Source organism: Amblyomma americanum, chromosome 7 (assembly GCF_052857255.1).
Source record: "Amblyomma americanum isolate KBUSLIRL-KWMA chromosome 7, ASM5285725v1, whole genome shotgun sequence".
NCBI lineage: Eukaryota > Metazoa > Arthropoda > Arachnida > Ixodida > Ixodidae > Amblyomma > Amblyomma americanum.
The window spans coordinates 141,029,253-141,045,689 of record NC_135503.1 but is presented as its reverse complement, the minus strand read 5'-3'; the positions used below and the strand labels follow the sequence as shown (position 1 = coordinate 141,045,689).

At 42.8% G+C, this 16,437-nt stretch overlaps 1 protein-coding gene across 1 annotated transcript in view; it reads right to left on the bottom strand.

Moving 5' to 3' along the window:
* LOC144096628 (sodium-coupled monocarboxylate transporter 1-like) overlaps positions 1-16,437 on the bottom strand; it is a 102,767-nt gene that overhangs the window by 56,414 nt on the left and 29,916 nt on the right. Inside the window, exons 2-4 of the mRNA XM_077629451.1 lie at positions 6,948-7,013; positions 6,352-6,403; positions 3,776-3,843 (exon numbers count right to left, since the gene is read on the bottom strand). Coding sequence (XP_077485577.1) covers positions 3,776-3,843; positions 6,352-6,403; positions 6,948-7,013 — 186 coding nt within the window. The remainder of the gene's footprint in view (positions 1-3,775; positions 3,844-6,351; positions 6,404-6,947; positions 7,014-16,437) is intronic.

Genomic DNA, 16,437 nt, shown 5'->3' with positions numbered 1-16,437 from the left:
GGTACTATGATTGCTTCTTTCCATGCTTGGGGGATTTCTCCACTCATCCATATTTTATTGAAAAATTTTAGGAGAGCCTCTATGGCAGTCTCAGAGAGGTTAGCAAGCATGGCATAATGTATATTGTCTGGGCCTGGTGCTGTCATTTTACCGGATGTTAGTACTGTGTTTATTTCCTGCATTGTAATAACCTGATTGTAGTCTTCGTGTATGCATGTTCTAAAGGGAAGTTTTTGTTTTTCTACTATTGTTTTGTGCTTTTGAAATGTTTGTGTATAGTTGGATGAGCTTGAAACTGGAAAAATGCTCACCCAATATGTTGGCCTGTTCTTCTAATGTTGTTTGAGTACCGGGTGTTGTCAAAAGCGGAAGTGTGAAGGAAGTATGGTCACCAGTGAATTTACGAACTTTGTCCCACATTTTCTTTGATGGTATTGAACTATTTATAGAGGACACATATTTCTGCCAGGAGGTTTTCTCAGCATTCCTGCGCACGTACCGCGATCTCACCTTGGCCCTTTTAAAAATGAGTAAGTTCTCTGCAGTGGGGTACCGGCGCAAGGTGCCCCATGCTTTATTTTGCTGTTTTTTTGCAAATGTACATTCTTCTGTCCACCATACTTTGTGTTTCTTCTGTACGAGTCCTGTTGTTTGTGGTATAGCGAGTGTTGCAGCAGATATTATGCACGTAGTAAATCTTTCATTAATTTCATCTATGCTGAGGTCTTCAGAAAATTCTTTATCTAGAGTGGCACTTTCTGTAAAAAGTGACCAGTCGGCGAGGTGAAATTTCCAGCGCCGTGGTCTTGTGGGGATGAGTGGAGTGGAAGACGAGAGCCTGATGACAGTGGGTAGGTGATCACTTCCCAGAGGATCATTTAAAACATCCCATTTAAAATCGGTAAAAAGAGACGGTGATGTGAAAGCTAAATCAAGGAAGCTCATTTTTGCTGAGCTTGGGCAACAATATGTGGCCTTTCCTGTGTTTAAAAGACAGACATTATTTAAGAGTAGAAAATCTTCGATTATTTTGCCCCTAGAGTCACAGCGTTCGCTTCCCCAAAACGGGGAGTGAGCGTTAAAATCGCCAACTACCAGATATGGCTCCGGCAATTCATTGATCAGGCCTTCTAAATCTTGTATTGTTAATGTGATGTGTGGGGAGAGATATAAAGAGCAAATTGTTATTGTTTTGTAGGTAACGACGCTAACTGCAACTGCCCCAAGTTTTGTGTAAAGTTTGATTTCTTGAGCAGGGACGCCGCTTTGAAGGACAATCGCGACGCCTCCCGAGAGTCGATTTGCCTGCTCGCGATCGCGTCTAAAAATGTTATAATGTTTAAGGATATGCACATGTTGTGGACCAAGATTGGTCTCCTGAAGACATAAAACTGTGGGTAGCATTGACCCTAAAATATGTGTTACGTCGCTGTAGTTCCGCATAATTCCTCTACAATTCCACTGAATTAAGAAAGCCATGTTAATTTTTGGGGTGAGAACGCTAAGGCGTTTACTTATGCTCAGGGCCCGTTATGAGGGGTCTGTCTTTTTTTCGCTCAAGAGAGCTGTTCCGCCGCTGCAAAGCGGGCGGACTGGGAGTTGTATCCATCACCTCGCCAGAGGTGCTGGAGGACCGCGCAGCCGCGGTTGTGTTAGTTTCAGGCCTCCCCTGACGGGGGGAAGTCCTGCGGGATGCCGACCCATGGACCGGCGCTCCCTGCTGTGAAAATGGCAGGGCAGCTTTCGCTGACCCTGCCTGGGGCGTGGATGGCCCTGCCATAGGCTCGGTGGAAGTGGCCTCGGCAGGTGCCGGAGTGCTGTGTGGTGCTACGCCCCTGCGCACCACATCAGCGAAGTTTGGTTTCGCTGTGAACGAGAATGTGTTGTTTAGTGCAAAACGCCTCCTGGCTTCTTTAAATGAAATGTTTTCTTTGGTCTTTATGGTGATAATTTCTTTCTCCTTTTTCCAGGACGGACACGCCCTGGAGTACGCAGCGTGGTCTCCTTCGCAATTTGCGCAGCGCAGTGCTGCGTCACATTCCTCTGAATTGTGGTCCTTAGAAGCGCATTTCGCACAGGCTTTGCGGCCGCGGCAACTCTGAGAGCCGTGCCCGAATCTTTGACAGTTGAAGCATCTGCGTGGGTTAGGAATGTAGTGCCTGACATTAACTTTAAGGTATCCGACTTCGATGGTTTCAGGTAATGTGCTTGTGCTGAATGTGAGTACCAGGTGTTTAGTATCTATTTCTTTGTTGTCTTTGCGGATTTTAATTCGATAGACATCTGTGACATTTTGGTCGCTGAGACCTTCTAGCATTTATTTTTCTGTTAGATGAATGAAGTCGTTTTCTGAAATGACACCACGGACGGTATTGAGGGATCTGTGGGCTGTTATGGAGACTGGGATGTCTCCAATAGAGAGAATGTCTGGGATCTTGGAGTTTTGGGTATGGTCACGGATTTCTAGTAATAAGTCGCCACTGGCCATTTTCGATAGCTTATATCCGGGGCCCAGTGCATCTGTTAGGCACTTTGACACAAGAAAGGGTGATAGTATTCTTGCCTGTTTTCCTTCTACTGTACTATGTATGACATGGAACTTTGGGAAGGTTGTTTTCTTTTTCGGGAAAAAGTCTGTTGCTTCGTTCCGCCCTCTTTTCAGAGAGCGATCAGGTTTTGAAAGGGGGGGAGCCATAAAGAAAATTTAGTTATTCGGTCATGGTGCCAGCCACCCACCACGGAGTCCAACAAGGGGACGGGACAGGAACTTGAAAGCAAGTCCTGCCCACGCCAGCTGTACACCTCAACTATAACCAAATATGACTCAACTCAGGGTAGTTGGTCACACAGGGTTAACCCTAGCCGCCAGGAAAAAGGAAAAAACCAAGGAAGGAGGAGGAGACAGGAGAGTTGTAAGAAAGATGATAGGAAAGTAAAAGATGGAGGGGAGGATAAGGAAAAGACGACTGCCGATTTCCCCCGGTCGGGTCAGGCCGGAGGTGCCGTCTACAGGAAGCTGGGGCCAAAGTGGTGTGTTGCCTCCGCCGAGGGGCCTTAAGGGTCCAAACGCTCGGCATCGGCTCAACCACCAGGATCCCCTTTTCCCCGGACACGGCGATGCCACGCACGGCGAGGCGCGGGTGCTCGGGTCCGTGGTGATGCACAGTTCACCATCATCCCCTTGCGGGGATGTCCCTGCGGATGCTCGGGAACCCGCGGTGTCGCCAATCACCGTCGCGACGCCTGCAAGCTGCAGGCGCCCCCCTGCGGGGTAATGCGGGGAAGAGGTACATCGGTATACAATGCAGAGTCTGGCAGTAAACCTTGTAAGGCCTACTTTCCGTAAACAAGAGTGACACGCAACAATAACAATAAGCTAGCAACAGAAATCATTGGTGCCCTACAAATCGTGTGGCTAAAGCACGCTTGGGTTAGTATGCCTTGTTTAGCCATGCAAGGTAAAGCAACCAGATGTTTGGTTGCCGGAAACTTACACCGGTATTGTCTCCGCCAGTTGACTGACTGCATGTATATTTGAACGTGATTCGTTGTCACGTTTCCTTTTTGATTTTTGGAGGCAGATATTCAGTTTTTTTTATTCCGCGGTCCAAGAAATAAAATTTTAGCTGAAACTGAGTGCTCGTTCGATTGCGTCTTCACTTTGTGCCCGTCCTAGTAAGCTCCGATTGCCGCAAAGAACCAAGTTTCCCCAGCTTCTGCCCTAGCATAATCAGTAATTTTATGGCGAAAGTAAAATTGAGACGAACACACTTACCAGAGCCGTGTAAAGAGTCGCTGACAAGCCGATGATGACGTTGGACCAGAACAGAGGCGTTTTCAATGCTGAAATTGTCGAAAAGTTGTAACCTTCATTACCAAGCCGCCAGTAGCAAACAAAAGCAGCTACGAAAATGAAGAAAATGCAAAATATAGGAATGCTCAGTTTTTTTACATTTAGTTGTGCGAAAGCAATATTCTAATCCACAAATCTCGAGAAAGATCTTGCGATGTTCATGGGTTTGAACCAAATAAAATAAATAAAGAGAAATAAATCAAATATATTTCCGCGCGAGGGATTTCAACCCGCTGCGGCGAGAACAGATGAGCTTCGCTGGCCACTGCGCGAGAGCACTTGGCTATTGCCGCAGTCGAACAAGCCTTGTGTTAAACTCCAACACATTTTTTGCTGTGCATTGCACATCGTACTCTTCATCAACTAATACTACCATTAAACTAATATTGATGCTTTGAGCTATGTGGGGGCAATGACCGAGAGATGTGCGCTTCATGCGTTGGCGTGGACAATGTTGTGGCATTAGATGGCTCAGTGAAATTTAGGTCCTCGGCTTCTGAGCCGCAGTTGCCGTTTTCTAGCCCGGGCACGGCTGCCGCGTTTGGATCAAGGCAAAATGCAAAATGTGCCCATTAGCTGTTCGGTTTCACTGAATATTGAAGATCACCAGGAGGCAGAAATTATTTTCCGAGCCCTCCACAAAAACATCTCTTTCACCCTTTTTTCTTTCACTCCCGCCTTCATCCTTTCCCTTACGATGCGGTTCGGGTGCCTAGAGAGATGCGAGACAATTACTGCGACATTTTCTTTCCCCAAAAAGCAATTTTCAATTTCACTTCTTTTGAAATAAGCGTTGGCGTTCAGAACACTGCTGCATAAACACGGCACAGGAGCATAGGCCGCAGGCGTACATTGGGTAAATTGGCACTGACGATTAAAAAGTTCAAGACGAATAACTGGGATCCTGGTTCAGGGGACACATCAATCACGATTTCAGGTGCGTGGCGGTAGCGTCCACCTGCAAAAAAAGCTGCTTTCCCACAATATTTCGTGCTTAGCAATATGAAACCACCAGCCATTTTTTTCTTCTGCACGAAATGTACTTGTCATTTCTTGTCTGGAAAGCCATATGTAGCTCTAGATAAGTGCAAGATTACTGTCAGACAAATATTTTATTGTTTTATTGTACCTTTTCCCCCACTGTAAGAAAGAACATCTGTGTCCATTTCAAAGCCCTTCCTTACATCATATACATTCACAACACAGTAGTAGTAGTAGTAGTAGTAGTAGTAGTAGTAGTAGTAGTAGTAGTAGTAGTAGTAGTAGTAGTAGTAGTAGTAGTAGTAGTAGTAGTAGTAGTAGTAGTAGTAGTAGTAGTAGTAGTAGTAGTAGTAGTAGTAGTAGTAGTAGTAGTAGTAGTAGTAGTAGTAGTAGTAGTAGTAGTAGTAGTAGTAGTAGTAGTAGTAGTAGTAGTAGTAGTAGTAGTAGTAGTAGTAGTAGTAGTAGTAGTAGTAGTAGTAGTAGTAGTAGTAGTAGTAGTAGTAGTAGTAGTAGTAGTAGTAGTAGTAGTAGTAGTAGTAGTAGTAGTAGTAGTAGTAGTAGTAGTAGTAGTAGTAGTAGTAGTAGTAGTAGTAGTAGTAGTAGTAGTAGTAGTAGTAGTAGTAGTAGTAGTAGTAGTAGTAGTAGTAGTAGTAGTAGTAGTAGTAGTAGTAGTAGTAGTAGTAGTAGTAGTAGTAGTAGTAGTAGTAGTAGTAGTAGTAGTAGTAGTAGTAGTAGTAGTAGTAGTAGTAGTAGTAGTAGTAGTAGTAGTAGTAGTAGTAGTAGTAGTAGTAGTAGTAGTAGTAGTAGTAGTAGTAGTAGTAGTAGTAGTAGTAGTAGTAGTAGTAGTAGTAGTAGTAGTAGTAGTAGTAGTAGTAGTAGTAGTAGTAGTAGTAGTAGTAGTAGTAGTAGTAGTAGTAGTAGTAGTAGTAGTAGTAGTAGTAGTAGTAGTAGTAGTAGTAGTAGTAGTAGTAGTAGTAGTAGTAGTAGTAGTAGTAGTAGTAGTAGTAGTAGTAGTAGTAGTAGTAGTAGTAGTAGTAGTAGTAGTAGTAGTAGTAGTAGTAGTAGTAGTAGTAGTAGTAGTAGTAGTAGTAGTAGTAGTAGTAGTAGTAGTAGTAGTAGTAGTAGTAGTAGTAGTAGTAGTAGTAGTAGTAGTAGTAGTAGTAGTAGTAGTAGTAGTAGTAGTAGTAGTAGTAGTAGTAGTAGTAGTAGTAGTAGTAGTAGTAGTAGTAGTAGTAGTAGTAGTAAGTGATTTAATAAAATAATAATAAAACGGAAGGGAAAGATTTTTGCTAGCCCCAGCATTTGCCATCGATTCTGAAGCACCTGAGCTGGGGCAGCGGAAATAAATGACAGCAAGCAGAATAGAGGAATGAAAGAGGAGAGCGGACAGGAAGAGAGGATAGGGGGAGAAGTAATAGGTACAAACTATTTACACAATAAGAAATATGTACAGGCTACGCGCGTGATTAGTTCATGGTGAAGCAACACAACAGTGCTAAAATTCGGTTTATCCATACCTGTGACAAGTGTGAGTGATGCTGCGAAAATGGATAACGCACCAACGCTTTGCTGCAAAGAAGAGTATGTCAATCATATCAGCAGATACGGAAGTACCAAACAGCATCAACACAGCGTGTTAATGTGTTAGGCTGACATCATATCCGAGGGTCTCTATGCATATTACATTTGAAAAGAATGAGCAGGCAAGCAAAGGGAATTGAGGGGCTGGTTATGGCATATATACGAAGGAAGCCAACGGCGATGGAAAAAAAAAAGAGGGGCATAGCTGAATGTTCACTTTTTATGTTGTTCGGAAATGGGAAATTAAGAGTGCGATGACTCTCATGGTGAAAGATAACTGATAAGTAGAAGAAAAAGCCACCACATGGCGGCGGTGAGACCCGAACACAGGACCTCCGAATTGTGCGTCCGGTGCTCTGCAAACTGAGCTACGGCTAAGTTTGCAGAACACCGGACGCGAAATTCGCAGGTCGTCATTTCTGAACACACCGACGGCATGTAGTTGTTGTCATTGTGTTATGTCATTATGCTGACCTTGCAAAGCTCAATAGCCGTCGTACAAACAAAAATTATGGCTATATGTTTCACTCACCGTTAGAAAAATATATATCGCGCACGCTGTCAGCGAAATGAAGCTGTTGAAGCGCATACGAATGTACTGTAAAAAAAAACAAGAGAAGATAAATTAATAGAACGGCAAACAACAGCAAGCGTTGAGTACAAAAAATGCGTCGCGGTTGACTGCACCTGGATGCATAATTACCCAATGAGTGGGTGAGTTCGGCACCGAACACTTTCTACTATCAGGACGCCAAACCCTGTTACATCTTTGATTAATTACATCCTCCGGTAAATTCTGACCTCAACTGGCAGTCCTCGCAAGCGATATGTTACGTTTTCTTGTGGCTATCGCTGCCACCATTTCATATTTTCGTGTGAGCACAACTCAACACAGCTTCATTATATTTACTGTAGGCTATGTCGATGTTTCCGCCTGCCGTCACAGACAGGCGTCCACATGATGCTAACCTTGACACTGTCTGTTTTGCCTCCTTGCTGTATTTGTACGCATTTTTCTTTATTTTTGCCTTCGCAGGGTATTTTATTAGCACGTTCAATAGGTAAAAAACGCTTCCGATACCCGCATCCTGCGTAATCCGAAAAGCCACAAGCCGATATCTGTCAGTTCAATCATAGATGCATGCGAGTGATTCGCTACTAGGATGACGAGATCGCCATTTGTTTTTATCAGCAACATTGCATTCAATTACATGCTCTGAGTTTACTTTTTTGAAATTAGGCAAGTGCAGCTGGTCAAGCTTCTCCAGCAAAACGAGAACTATGTATTCCCGCGTACTCCCATTCTCAGAAACAGAGAAGATAAAAAGGTGCATCAACTTAAGTAAAACAATAAAAAAATGAAAACAAATGTGTTACAAATCTGCTCCTTGACAGTGTCTGGCAGAGAAGTTAAGCAAAGAGGCTCGTTGAAAGAGCCGAGAAAGCGTTTCATCGTTTTGTGAAAGTGCACATATGCTGTTTGGAAACAAAAAATGCAAACAAGAAATGCGGACTGACTGCTTGCCGACTCGGACGCACATTTATGTATACTGTAAACAAAAATGACTTATGGGTGTCTATGACAAAAATTTATGGAAAATTTGGTCTGTCGATGGCCTTTTATGATCTATACTTGCCCAAAGAAGAGCTTATTTTCAGCTATTGAAAAATCTGTGCCCCTAAATCGAGATAGTTTCAGAACCATATAACTGTTTTCATCGGTCGATAGGAAAGCATATCCGCCTGAATCTACAGCCAAGGAAGGCCATCAAAAAGTATATAGCTATTTGGGCCACTTGCCTATGTTCAGCCATGGCGCATTTTACGCACGTGCCCGCGGCTTTCAAGAGTTCTGGGACATTTCCGGATCGCGCTATCTATATTCGAGACTTAGTGACGCAACCTTCATTGCTCCATGCCATCTTAAAGCTGCATGCTTTGAACATAGCCTATTTTCGCCATAATCTTCACGCCTTCTAAGGTAGCCATAGCATCCTCGAAGAAGGATTCACACCCGCATACCGTGACAGCGCTAAGCGGTTTGCTCTCCCTTTCTGTAGGCTATTCTTGCTGTGTACTCTTGCGGGCCTACAAACAAGCATCAGCTGGCTTTCCCACTGTAACCTCTGCGATACGAAATGGATCTATTCTAAGCCTCATTTAAGGCGCATAAGCAGAGATTTTAGGGACTCTAATCATCAAAGCCGCTTTTGCCTCTAACAGAAAAAAACGTGCTGCATAGCGTCAATAACTTGGGAGGATGTGAACGTAGTACTTGAATGCTGGCAGATTGATCCTAAGAACCTGTCTCTGCATATTTGATACTTGGAGAAAATAGGGGCACTTTTGTTCCCACTTTCTGAAGTAGTTGTTTAGCCACTTTTTCTTCTTCCTGTCAATGTGTACAGCCATGCAGTTCTTGGCAATGTGTTGAATAACCTGCGCCCAAAAGTATCTCGCATAAAAGGCTGTCAAGGATTTCTAAAACACTCATAACCCATGGTGGAGGACTCCTTTCCCTAATAAAGTGAGCGCGAGCAGATTATTTTGCAACAGTGGTTTCTTTCATTATATCTTAACGAGGTCTTAACGTCCATGCGAAAACTAGCTTCAAAAAATTTCAATACCCTCATGCAGCTTAAGGGAAACCTGTAGGGTTCTGCCACTTCCCTGTTAACAGTAAATTTAAGAATCGATAATTAATTTTCATAATTATTTGTAGTTCACTCTGCTAGCATAGTTAATATTCTCTTACGTGCAATCCAAAATCTCGCATGAACTTCTTTGGCTAAAAAAAAGACATCTGCACTGGGCATAAGCAAATGAATCAGTAAGGTACAAGCTTCGTCTGAATTTATTTGTAAGCAGCTAGTGTGCTGTGTTGGGTTTAATAGCGAATGATCAGTTAAGGCTATCATGCGCCAAGCTGATGGTATAGGGAAATCTTTCTTGAGGAGATTTTTACTAAAATCTAAATTACTAAAATGTAATGTACCTAGTACATTGGTTTAGTTTGGTTTAAGGAGGTTTAACGTCCCAAAGCGACTCAGGCTATGAGAGGCGCCGTAGTGAAGGGCTCCGGAAATTTCGACCGCCTGGGGTTCTTTAACGTGCACTGACATCGCACAGTACACGGGCCTCTAGAATTTCGGTACCTGGTACATTGTAATGACCTAGTAAATGTACCTAGTAATGAGATAGAATTGAGAGAAGAATAACGAGAACGAGAGAATTTGATAGAAATGTGAAACATTTTTGGTCGTGCATATAACTTAAAATAGTTAGCACAACCTCGTCATGACAAAGAAAAAATTGTAGACATATGGGTCCTATTGAAAGCTTTAAAGAGGGTCACGTACCACCAGCAGCCATCCTTGCGTGGGCAAGGATCTCGAGGTTCCAAACCAATCAAATAAAAACCTCAGCCTTTTTCTCAGGAATCAGAAAGTGGCTGAGGGGCATAAGGCGGAGCACTTGGTGATGATTTACATATTTTGAAGACAGCCTGCTTCGACTGGTTTATGTTTTATGGGGGTTTAACGTCCCAAAGTGACTCAGGCTATGAGAGACGCCGTAGTGAAGGGCTCCGGAAATTTCGACCACCTGGGGTTCTTTAACGGGCACTTACATCGCACAGTACACGGGACTCTAGAATTTCGCCTCCATCGAAATTCGACCGCCGCGGCCGGGATCAAACCTGCGTCTTTCGGGTCAGCGGCCGAGCGCCATAACCACTCAGCCACCGCGGCGGACCCCTGCTTCTATTAAAAGTCTTAAAAAAAACCGTGTCCACAGTTGCATTGTCACCTAAGAGCAGCACTGGATGAAAAGGCATGCATTGATTATAAATCGTTGAAAAGCCCTTTTCTTAGATTTTCTCGTTTCGACCATGAAATTAGTGTGATTCATTGTAAGTTCATCTCCACATGTAAAAGCTGGCGTGCCTTTTTTCATCAGCAGAAAATTGTTTGTAAGGTATATATGGCCTGTACAGAGCCGGCAGATAATGACATCCTTGAAATGATCCTGGTTCACACATGACTTCCATTCGCCAAAAAGTGGCTTTTTTCAATTCAATTCAATTCCATTTATTTCCCAGAAAATTCTGGCTGGCTGCCTGGACTTAAAGCTGTAGGTATACAGCTTGACGAGGTCCAGGCAGCCGTTACAAGGAACAGGGGCAGACTCAGTTCAAAATCGTTACATGTACAGAAAAAAAGGAGCAGATACAGTTGAAAATCTCTACATACACAAAATGAAAAAGCAAACACATAGTTAGGTTACAGTTTTCACAAAAACAGGACAGTCAAAAAGCACAAAAGCATCATTATTGAAAATACGGAAGTGCAAAAAACAAATTTGCAAAAACATACAAGGGAACAGCTGTACTTTGGCGCGAAGAAGTCAGGGATTATTTCTGAAGAAATAATTCACGCAATGCTTTCTTAGTAGGGAGCAGCAAGTGCAGCTTGTTATTTATTGCATTGTTCCAAGAAGATTGCCATTTTTCTCTTGCTTTGAGATGTACTAAGTTTATGCAATCTTTGGAGGGAATATTCACGTTCTTAATTTGCTTGCCACAAGCATGAACAGCACACAAATCTGCTCTTTCGATGCCTTGTATGCCGGCATGACTTGGTACCCAGCTAAATCTTATGTTTGTCCTTGAGCTGCTGTAATGTGTATGAGGTCGCCAAGAAGCGGAATTGTTGCATTTCTAGAGTGAAGGGTAGTAAGCACACTTAGCGAGTTTGTGTAAATAATACTGTTGGCGAGGTTATCATTTACTATTTTTTGTACGGCTAAACCGATGGCGTAACATTCAACAGTGAAGATGAATGCACACTTCGGAAGTGTTACTATTTTATTTCACTTCCGTCGTACCACTGCGCTTCCTACGTAAACGTCTGTTTTTGAACCATCTGTATAAGAAACACTGCAAGTACTGCACCATTCCTCGAGCGTAAAAAATTCTTGTATTATTTCTTGTCGTGGAATGTGTTTTTTGCGGAATTGTGCAGGAGTTGGATCACAGATTGCAAGGAAATTGTATCATGGCGCCAGTGGGCCTTACCTTTGAGCAAAGCTTGGCAATGTGTATAGTACGCCGAGGTTTTGGCAAATCAAATTTCAAGAGCAGTTAGGCCGGGTAGCTTGCGGTATGTTTTTAAACAATGTTCTAGATGGGCACTTCGTGATTACTTGATGACATATGTGTTCAGGGGTAGTGAACGGATGTTTAGAACGTGCGAGCGCGTGAGCATCGTTCTTCTGTCTGCAAGTGATGGTTTGTTACTTTCTACATAAAGGCGGTTTATGGGCGACATCCTGTAGGCACCAGTCGAAGGACCCAAACCTATATTACGTGTTGGTCCCAGTCGTTTAAGGTACGATGGTCTCGCTGACCCATACACAATACATTCATTATCCGGGATAAAGCGTATTACAGTGCGATCAATTTTTAAGAGACATGTGCTATCAGCCTCCCCAGTGTTCTCTCGACAGAACTTTGAGGATGTTCACGGATCGAGATGCTTTCTTTTTAACCCGTTTATGTGAGGCAAAGAAAGTGAGTTTTATGTCAGATGTTATGCCTATAAATGTATGTTCATTTTTTTACGGGCAACTATTTATTTCAAGTGTAGGTATGATCGGCCTGTACGCCTCGTTTCAATGAGCAAATAACGGCCACGGTTTTCTGTGGAGTAAACTGGAAACCAGTTCTGTGTGCCCATGTTGTCAGTTTATTATTTGTTAATTGAATTTGTCTTTGTCGTGTTGATATGTTGAAGGATGTGCAAGCATTGTAAAGGCCGTCTACATAGACTGAATACATAACGGATCTTGGGATTATTTTTTACTAGGAGAGGCCATTTTACAACAAAGAGTTTGTGCTTAAAATACATCCTAAAGATGCTCCATTTTCAAGGATGAATTTCTTCGAAAGGATGGAACCTAAGCATACACGGAAGGAGCGGTTAGATAAGTCTTTTAGGCAGCTCTACATTCTGTCTCAGATACCCCGCTCAGCTAAGTCACGAAGAGTCCCTAATCTCCAGGTTGTGCCATACGCCTTCGCTAAATCGAAAAATACAGCCAGACACCCAGCATTTACAGCAAGACAGTGTTGTTTGTGCACGAAAGCTTCACATGCAGTATTTTCAAGACGAACTAAATGATCTATAGAGGGGCATACTTTCTTAAAACCACACTGACGAATCTAGAGTAATTCACAGGATTAAAGGACAAAAGTTCATCTTATATCCAGGTCAATTTCAAAGGATTTGCAGAGGAAGCGGGTAATGGCTATGGGTCTATAACTGCTAAGAGAAGGTAGTTTCACAGGTTTAAGAAACGATACAATATTAGCTTTTTTTCAGGCTTCTGGTATTTTTCGTGATACGCAAACGTTGTTAAAGAATCTTAAAAGTACTTCTACGGGAGGCTTGGAAAGATGGGCAATCATTTCATAGTGTGTTTGGTCGGTTCCTGGAGCAGTTTTCTTGCCGGCAGACAGTACAGTATTGATTTCCTGGAGTGTAATAAGACTATTATATTTTTGATTTGCACTTTCACATGTTGAGAGTTTGTTTTGCGGCTATGTTTTTGCATTTAAAAATTTACAGGGGATAGTGTGAAGAACTTGAAACCGCAGCGAAGCGCTCCCCCATTATGTCTGCCTGTTCCCCATGCATGTTTGTGTATCATGTGTTGCTAAAATAGGAACTGTTAAAGTTAAGTAGCTACCATTTAGTTTTAGAACTTCCTCCCACATTTTCCTCAGTGTGGTTGAGCTAGTTATGGAAGAGACATGAGCTTGCATTATGTGGTGTGTTGGGGTTTGTGGTGCATAGGCAGCTAAGCACATCATGCGCCAAGCTCAATTTATACAATAAAGTTTTCTGTAGAATGTTTAGAAAATATGAAATATCATCGATTGCATAGATGGCCTAAAAATTGTAGTGCCTAGTAAAAAAATTAGAAAAAAATTTGAAAATAGCTGGCGGTAAAAGCCTCATAGAAGGTCAGGTAGCCTCAGCAGCTATCCTTGGCTGGGCAAGGATCCTGAGGCTCCCAGCCAATCAGAGAAAAAGCCTCAGCCTTCTTCTCAGGAATGAGAAAGTGGCTGAGGTGTATTATGTATTAAACCGAGCCAGTGGTTCAAAATTTAGTTTTTAAGGTACGCCTGCTTCTTTCAAAAGCTTAAAAACAGAAGGTATGTTAACAATGGCATAATCATCTAAGAGTAGTGTTGGATCGAAAGGAAAGCATTCATTATAAAATTGAGAACAATACTTTTTTTCAGTTTTTCGATCTCACACAGGAAAATAAAATGTGGTTAACCGAGAGTTCATTTCCGCATTCTTCGCGAACAGGTGTTGTGTGTTGTGTGTTGGGTTTTATGGCACATAGGCAGCTAAGGCCATCATGCGCCAAACTCAAGGTGTAGAATTGGCTTTCTGTAGAATGTTTACGAATATCAAAAAATGCCGATGGCGTAGATGACCTAAAAACATTGTGCTGCCTAGTAAAAGAAGAGAAGAAATTTGGAAATCGCTAATGGTAAAAGCCTTAAAGAAGGTCAGGCAGCCTTAGCGGCTATCCTTGGCTAGGCAAGGATCCTGAGGGTCCCAACCAATCAAATAAAAAGCCTCAGCCTACTTCTCAGGAATGAGAAAGTGGCTGAGGTGTATCATGTATTAAAGGGAACCAGTGGTTCAAAAATTACAGTTTTTCGAGGACGCCCGCTGCTTTTAAAAAGCTAAAAACGGAGGGTATGTTAACAATGGCATTATCAGCTAAGAGCAATGTTGGGTGAAAAGGAATGTATTCATGATAAAATTGAGTGAAGTACTTTTTTCTTAGTTTTTCTAGTTTCACACATGAGAATAAAATGTGGTTAACAGTAAGTTCTTCTCCGCATTCCTCACAACCTGGTTTATCTTGTTTTGTTAGCAGGAAGTTGTGCGTGAGGTGCGTGTGGCCAATTCGCAGACGGCATAAAACCACTTCTTTAAAACGTTCCTGGTGCACACATGACTTAAATTCACCCAAAACTGGTTTTACAAAGTGCAGTTTATTATTCACTTCGCTGTTCCAACGCGACTGCCATTTTTGTCTTAATTTCTGTTGAACTAATTTCATACAGTCATTAAAGGGTATATCTACTTTTTTTATTTCCTTGCCCCGAGCTTGAGCGGCACACAAATCTGCTCTCTCATTTCCTTTTATTCCGACGTGGCTCGGGACCCAGCAGAGTTTAATGTTCTGTCCTCGAGCTGTTGCTGTTACAATGTTGTGTATGATGTCCCCAAGTATGGGAGTGGTTGCGTTTCTAGAGTGGAGGGCTGTAAGTACACTTAAAGAGTCTGTGTAAATAATAGTGTTTTTGAGGTTCTCGTTTAGTATTTTTTTTGTTGCCACACATACTGCGTAACATTCTGCGCTGAAGATGGATGCGCACTGTGGAAGTCGCATTGCTGTCTCCGAATTTCCTCGCACCACTGCGCTTCCTACGTAAACATTCGTTTTTGAACCGTCAGTGTAAAAGTCCGTAAAACTACTGTATTTTTCTTCGAGTGCAAGGAATTCCTGTACTATATGTTGTTTTGTAGTTTGTTTTTTTTTGGAACTGCGTAAGGGTAAAATCACAGATTGCCGGAAAATTGTGCCATGGAGGCAGTGGAGCTCGTCTTCGAGCAATGGCAGGTAATGTGTCCAGTACTCCGAGGTTTTGACACATCTCTTCAAAACGCAAGAGGAGTGGCCTGATAGCTTGTGGTTTGTTGTTAAAAAGTGTTCTTGATGGGCACTTTGTGACTATGGGGTAACATAGGTGTTTGGGAAGCGAACGGATTTTTAAAACGTACGAGCACGTGAGCATGGTTCTTCGGTCCTCGAGTGACGGTTCGTTGGTTTCTACATAAAGACTGTTAATGGGTGATGTCCTGTAAGCACCAGTGGAGAGACGCAAACCCAAGTTATGCACTGTATCTAGTCGTTTAAGGTATGATGGTCTCGCTGACCCATACACTATACATCCATAATCAAGGGTAGAGCGTACTAAAGAGCGGTACATTTTTAGTAGACATGTCCTGTCGGCACCCCAATGTTTTCGTGACAGTACTTTGAGTATGTTGAGGGATCGGGAGGCTTTTTTTTTTCAGTGCATTTATATGAGGCAGGAAAGTGAGCTTTTTGTCAAAGGTTACGCCTAGGAATTTGTGCTCATTTTTCACCGGTAGCTGTGTTTTGTTCAGGTGTATAAATGGGTCAGCCTGTAAGCCTCGCTTAATAGAGAAAAGAATGGCCACGGTTTTCTGTGTGGAAAACCGGAAACCGTTCTCGTCTGCCCAGGTCACCAGTTTATCCATTGTCAGCTGTATTTGTCTCTCGCATGTTACCAGGTTTGAAGATGTGCAGGCTATTTGCAGATCGTCAACATAGACGGAATACATAATGGCCTTCGGTATTACTTTGGCTATGGAATTTACTTTAATAACAAACAATGTCGTGCTCAAAATACACCCTTGAGGAACCCCGTTCTCTTGAACGAAGCCCCTGGACACGGTTGATCCTAGGCGCACTTGAAATGAGCGGTCGGAAAGGAAGTCCTTCAGGCAGTTCAACATCCTGCCACGGATGCCAAGATCTGCTAAGTCACGAAGGATGCCGAACCTCCAGGTGGTGTCGTATGCTTTCTCGAGGTCAAAAAAGACGGCAAGACAGTGCTGTCTGTGTATAAAAGCCTCTCGGACAGTATTTTCCAGGCGAGTTAAGTGGTCTGTTGTTGAGCATGCTTTCTTAAAACCGCACTGATGGATGTCAATAAGCTCAAGAGATTCAATCAGAAAAGTTAGTCTTTTATTCAGCACACTTTCGAATGATTTGGCAAGGCAGCTGGTAAGGGCTATCGGCCTGTAACTAGTACGGGATGTTGGTTGTTTTCCAGATTTCAGGAATGGTACAATAACTGCTTTCTTCCAGTCTTTCGGCAATCTTCCGAGCACCAACACTTGGTT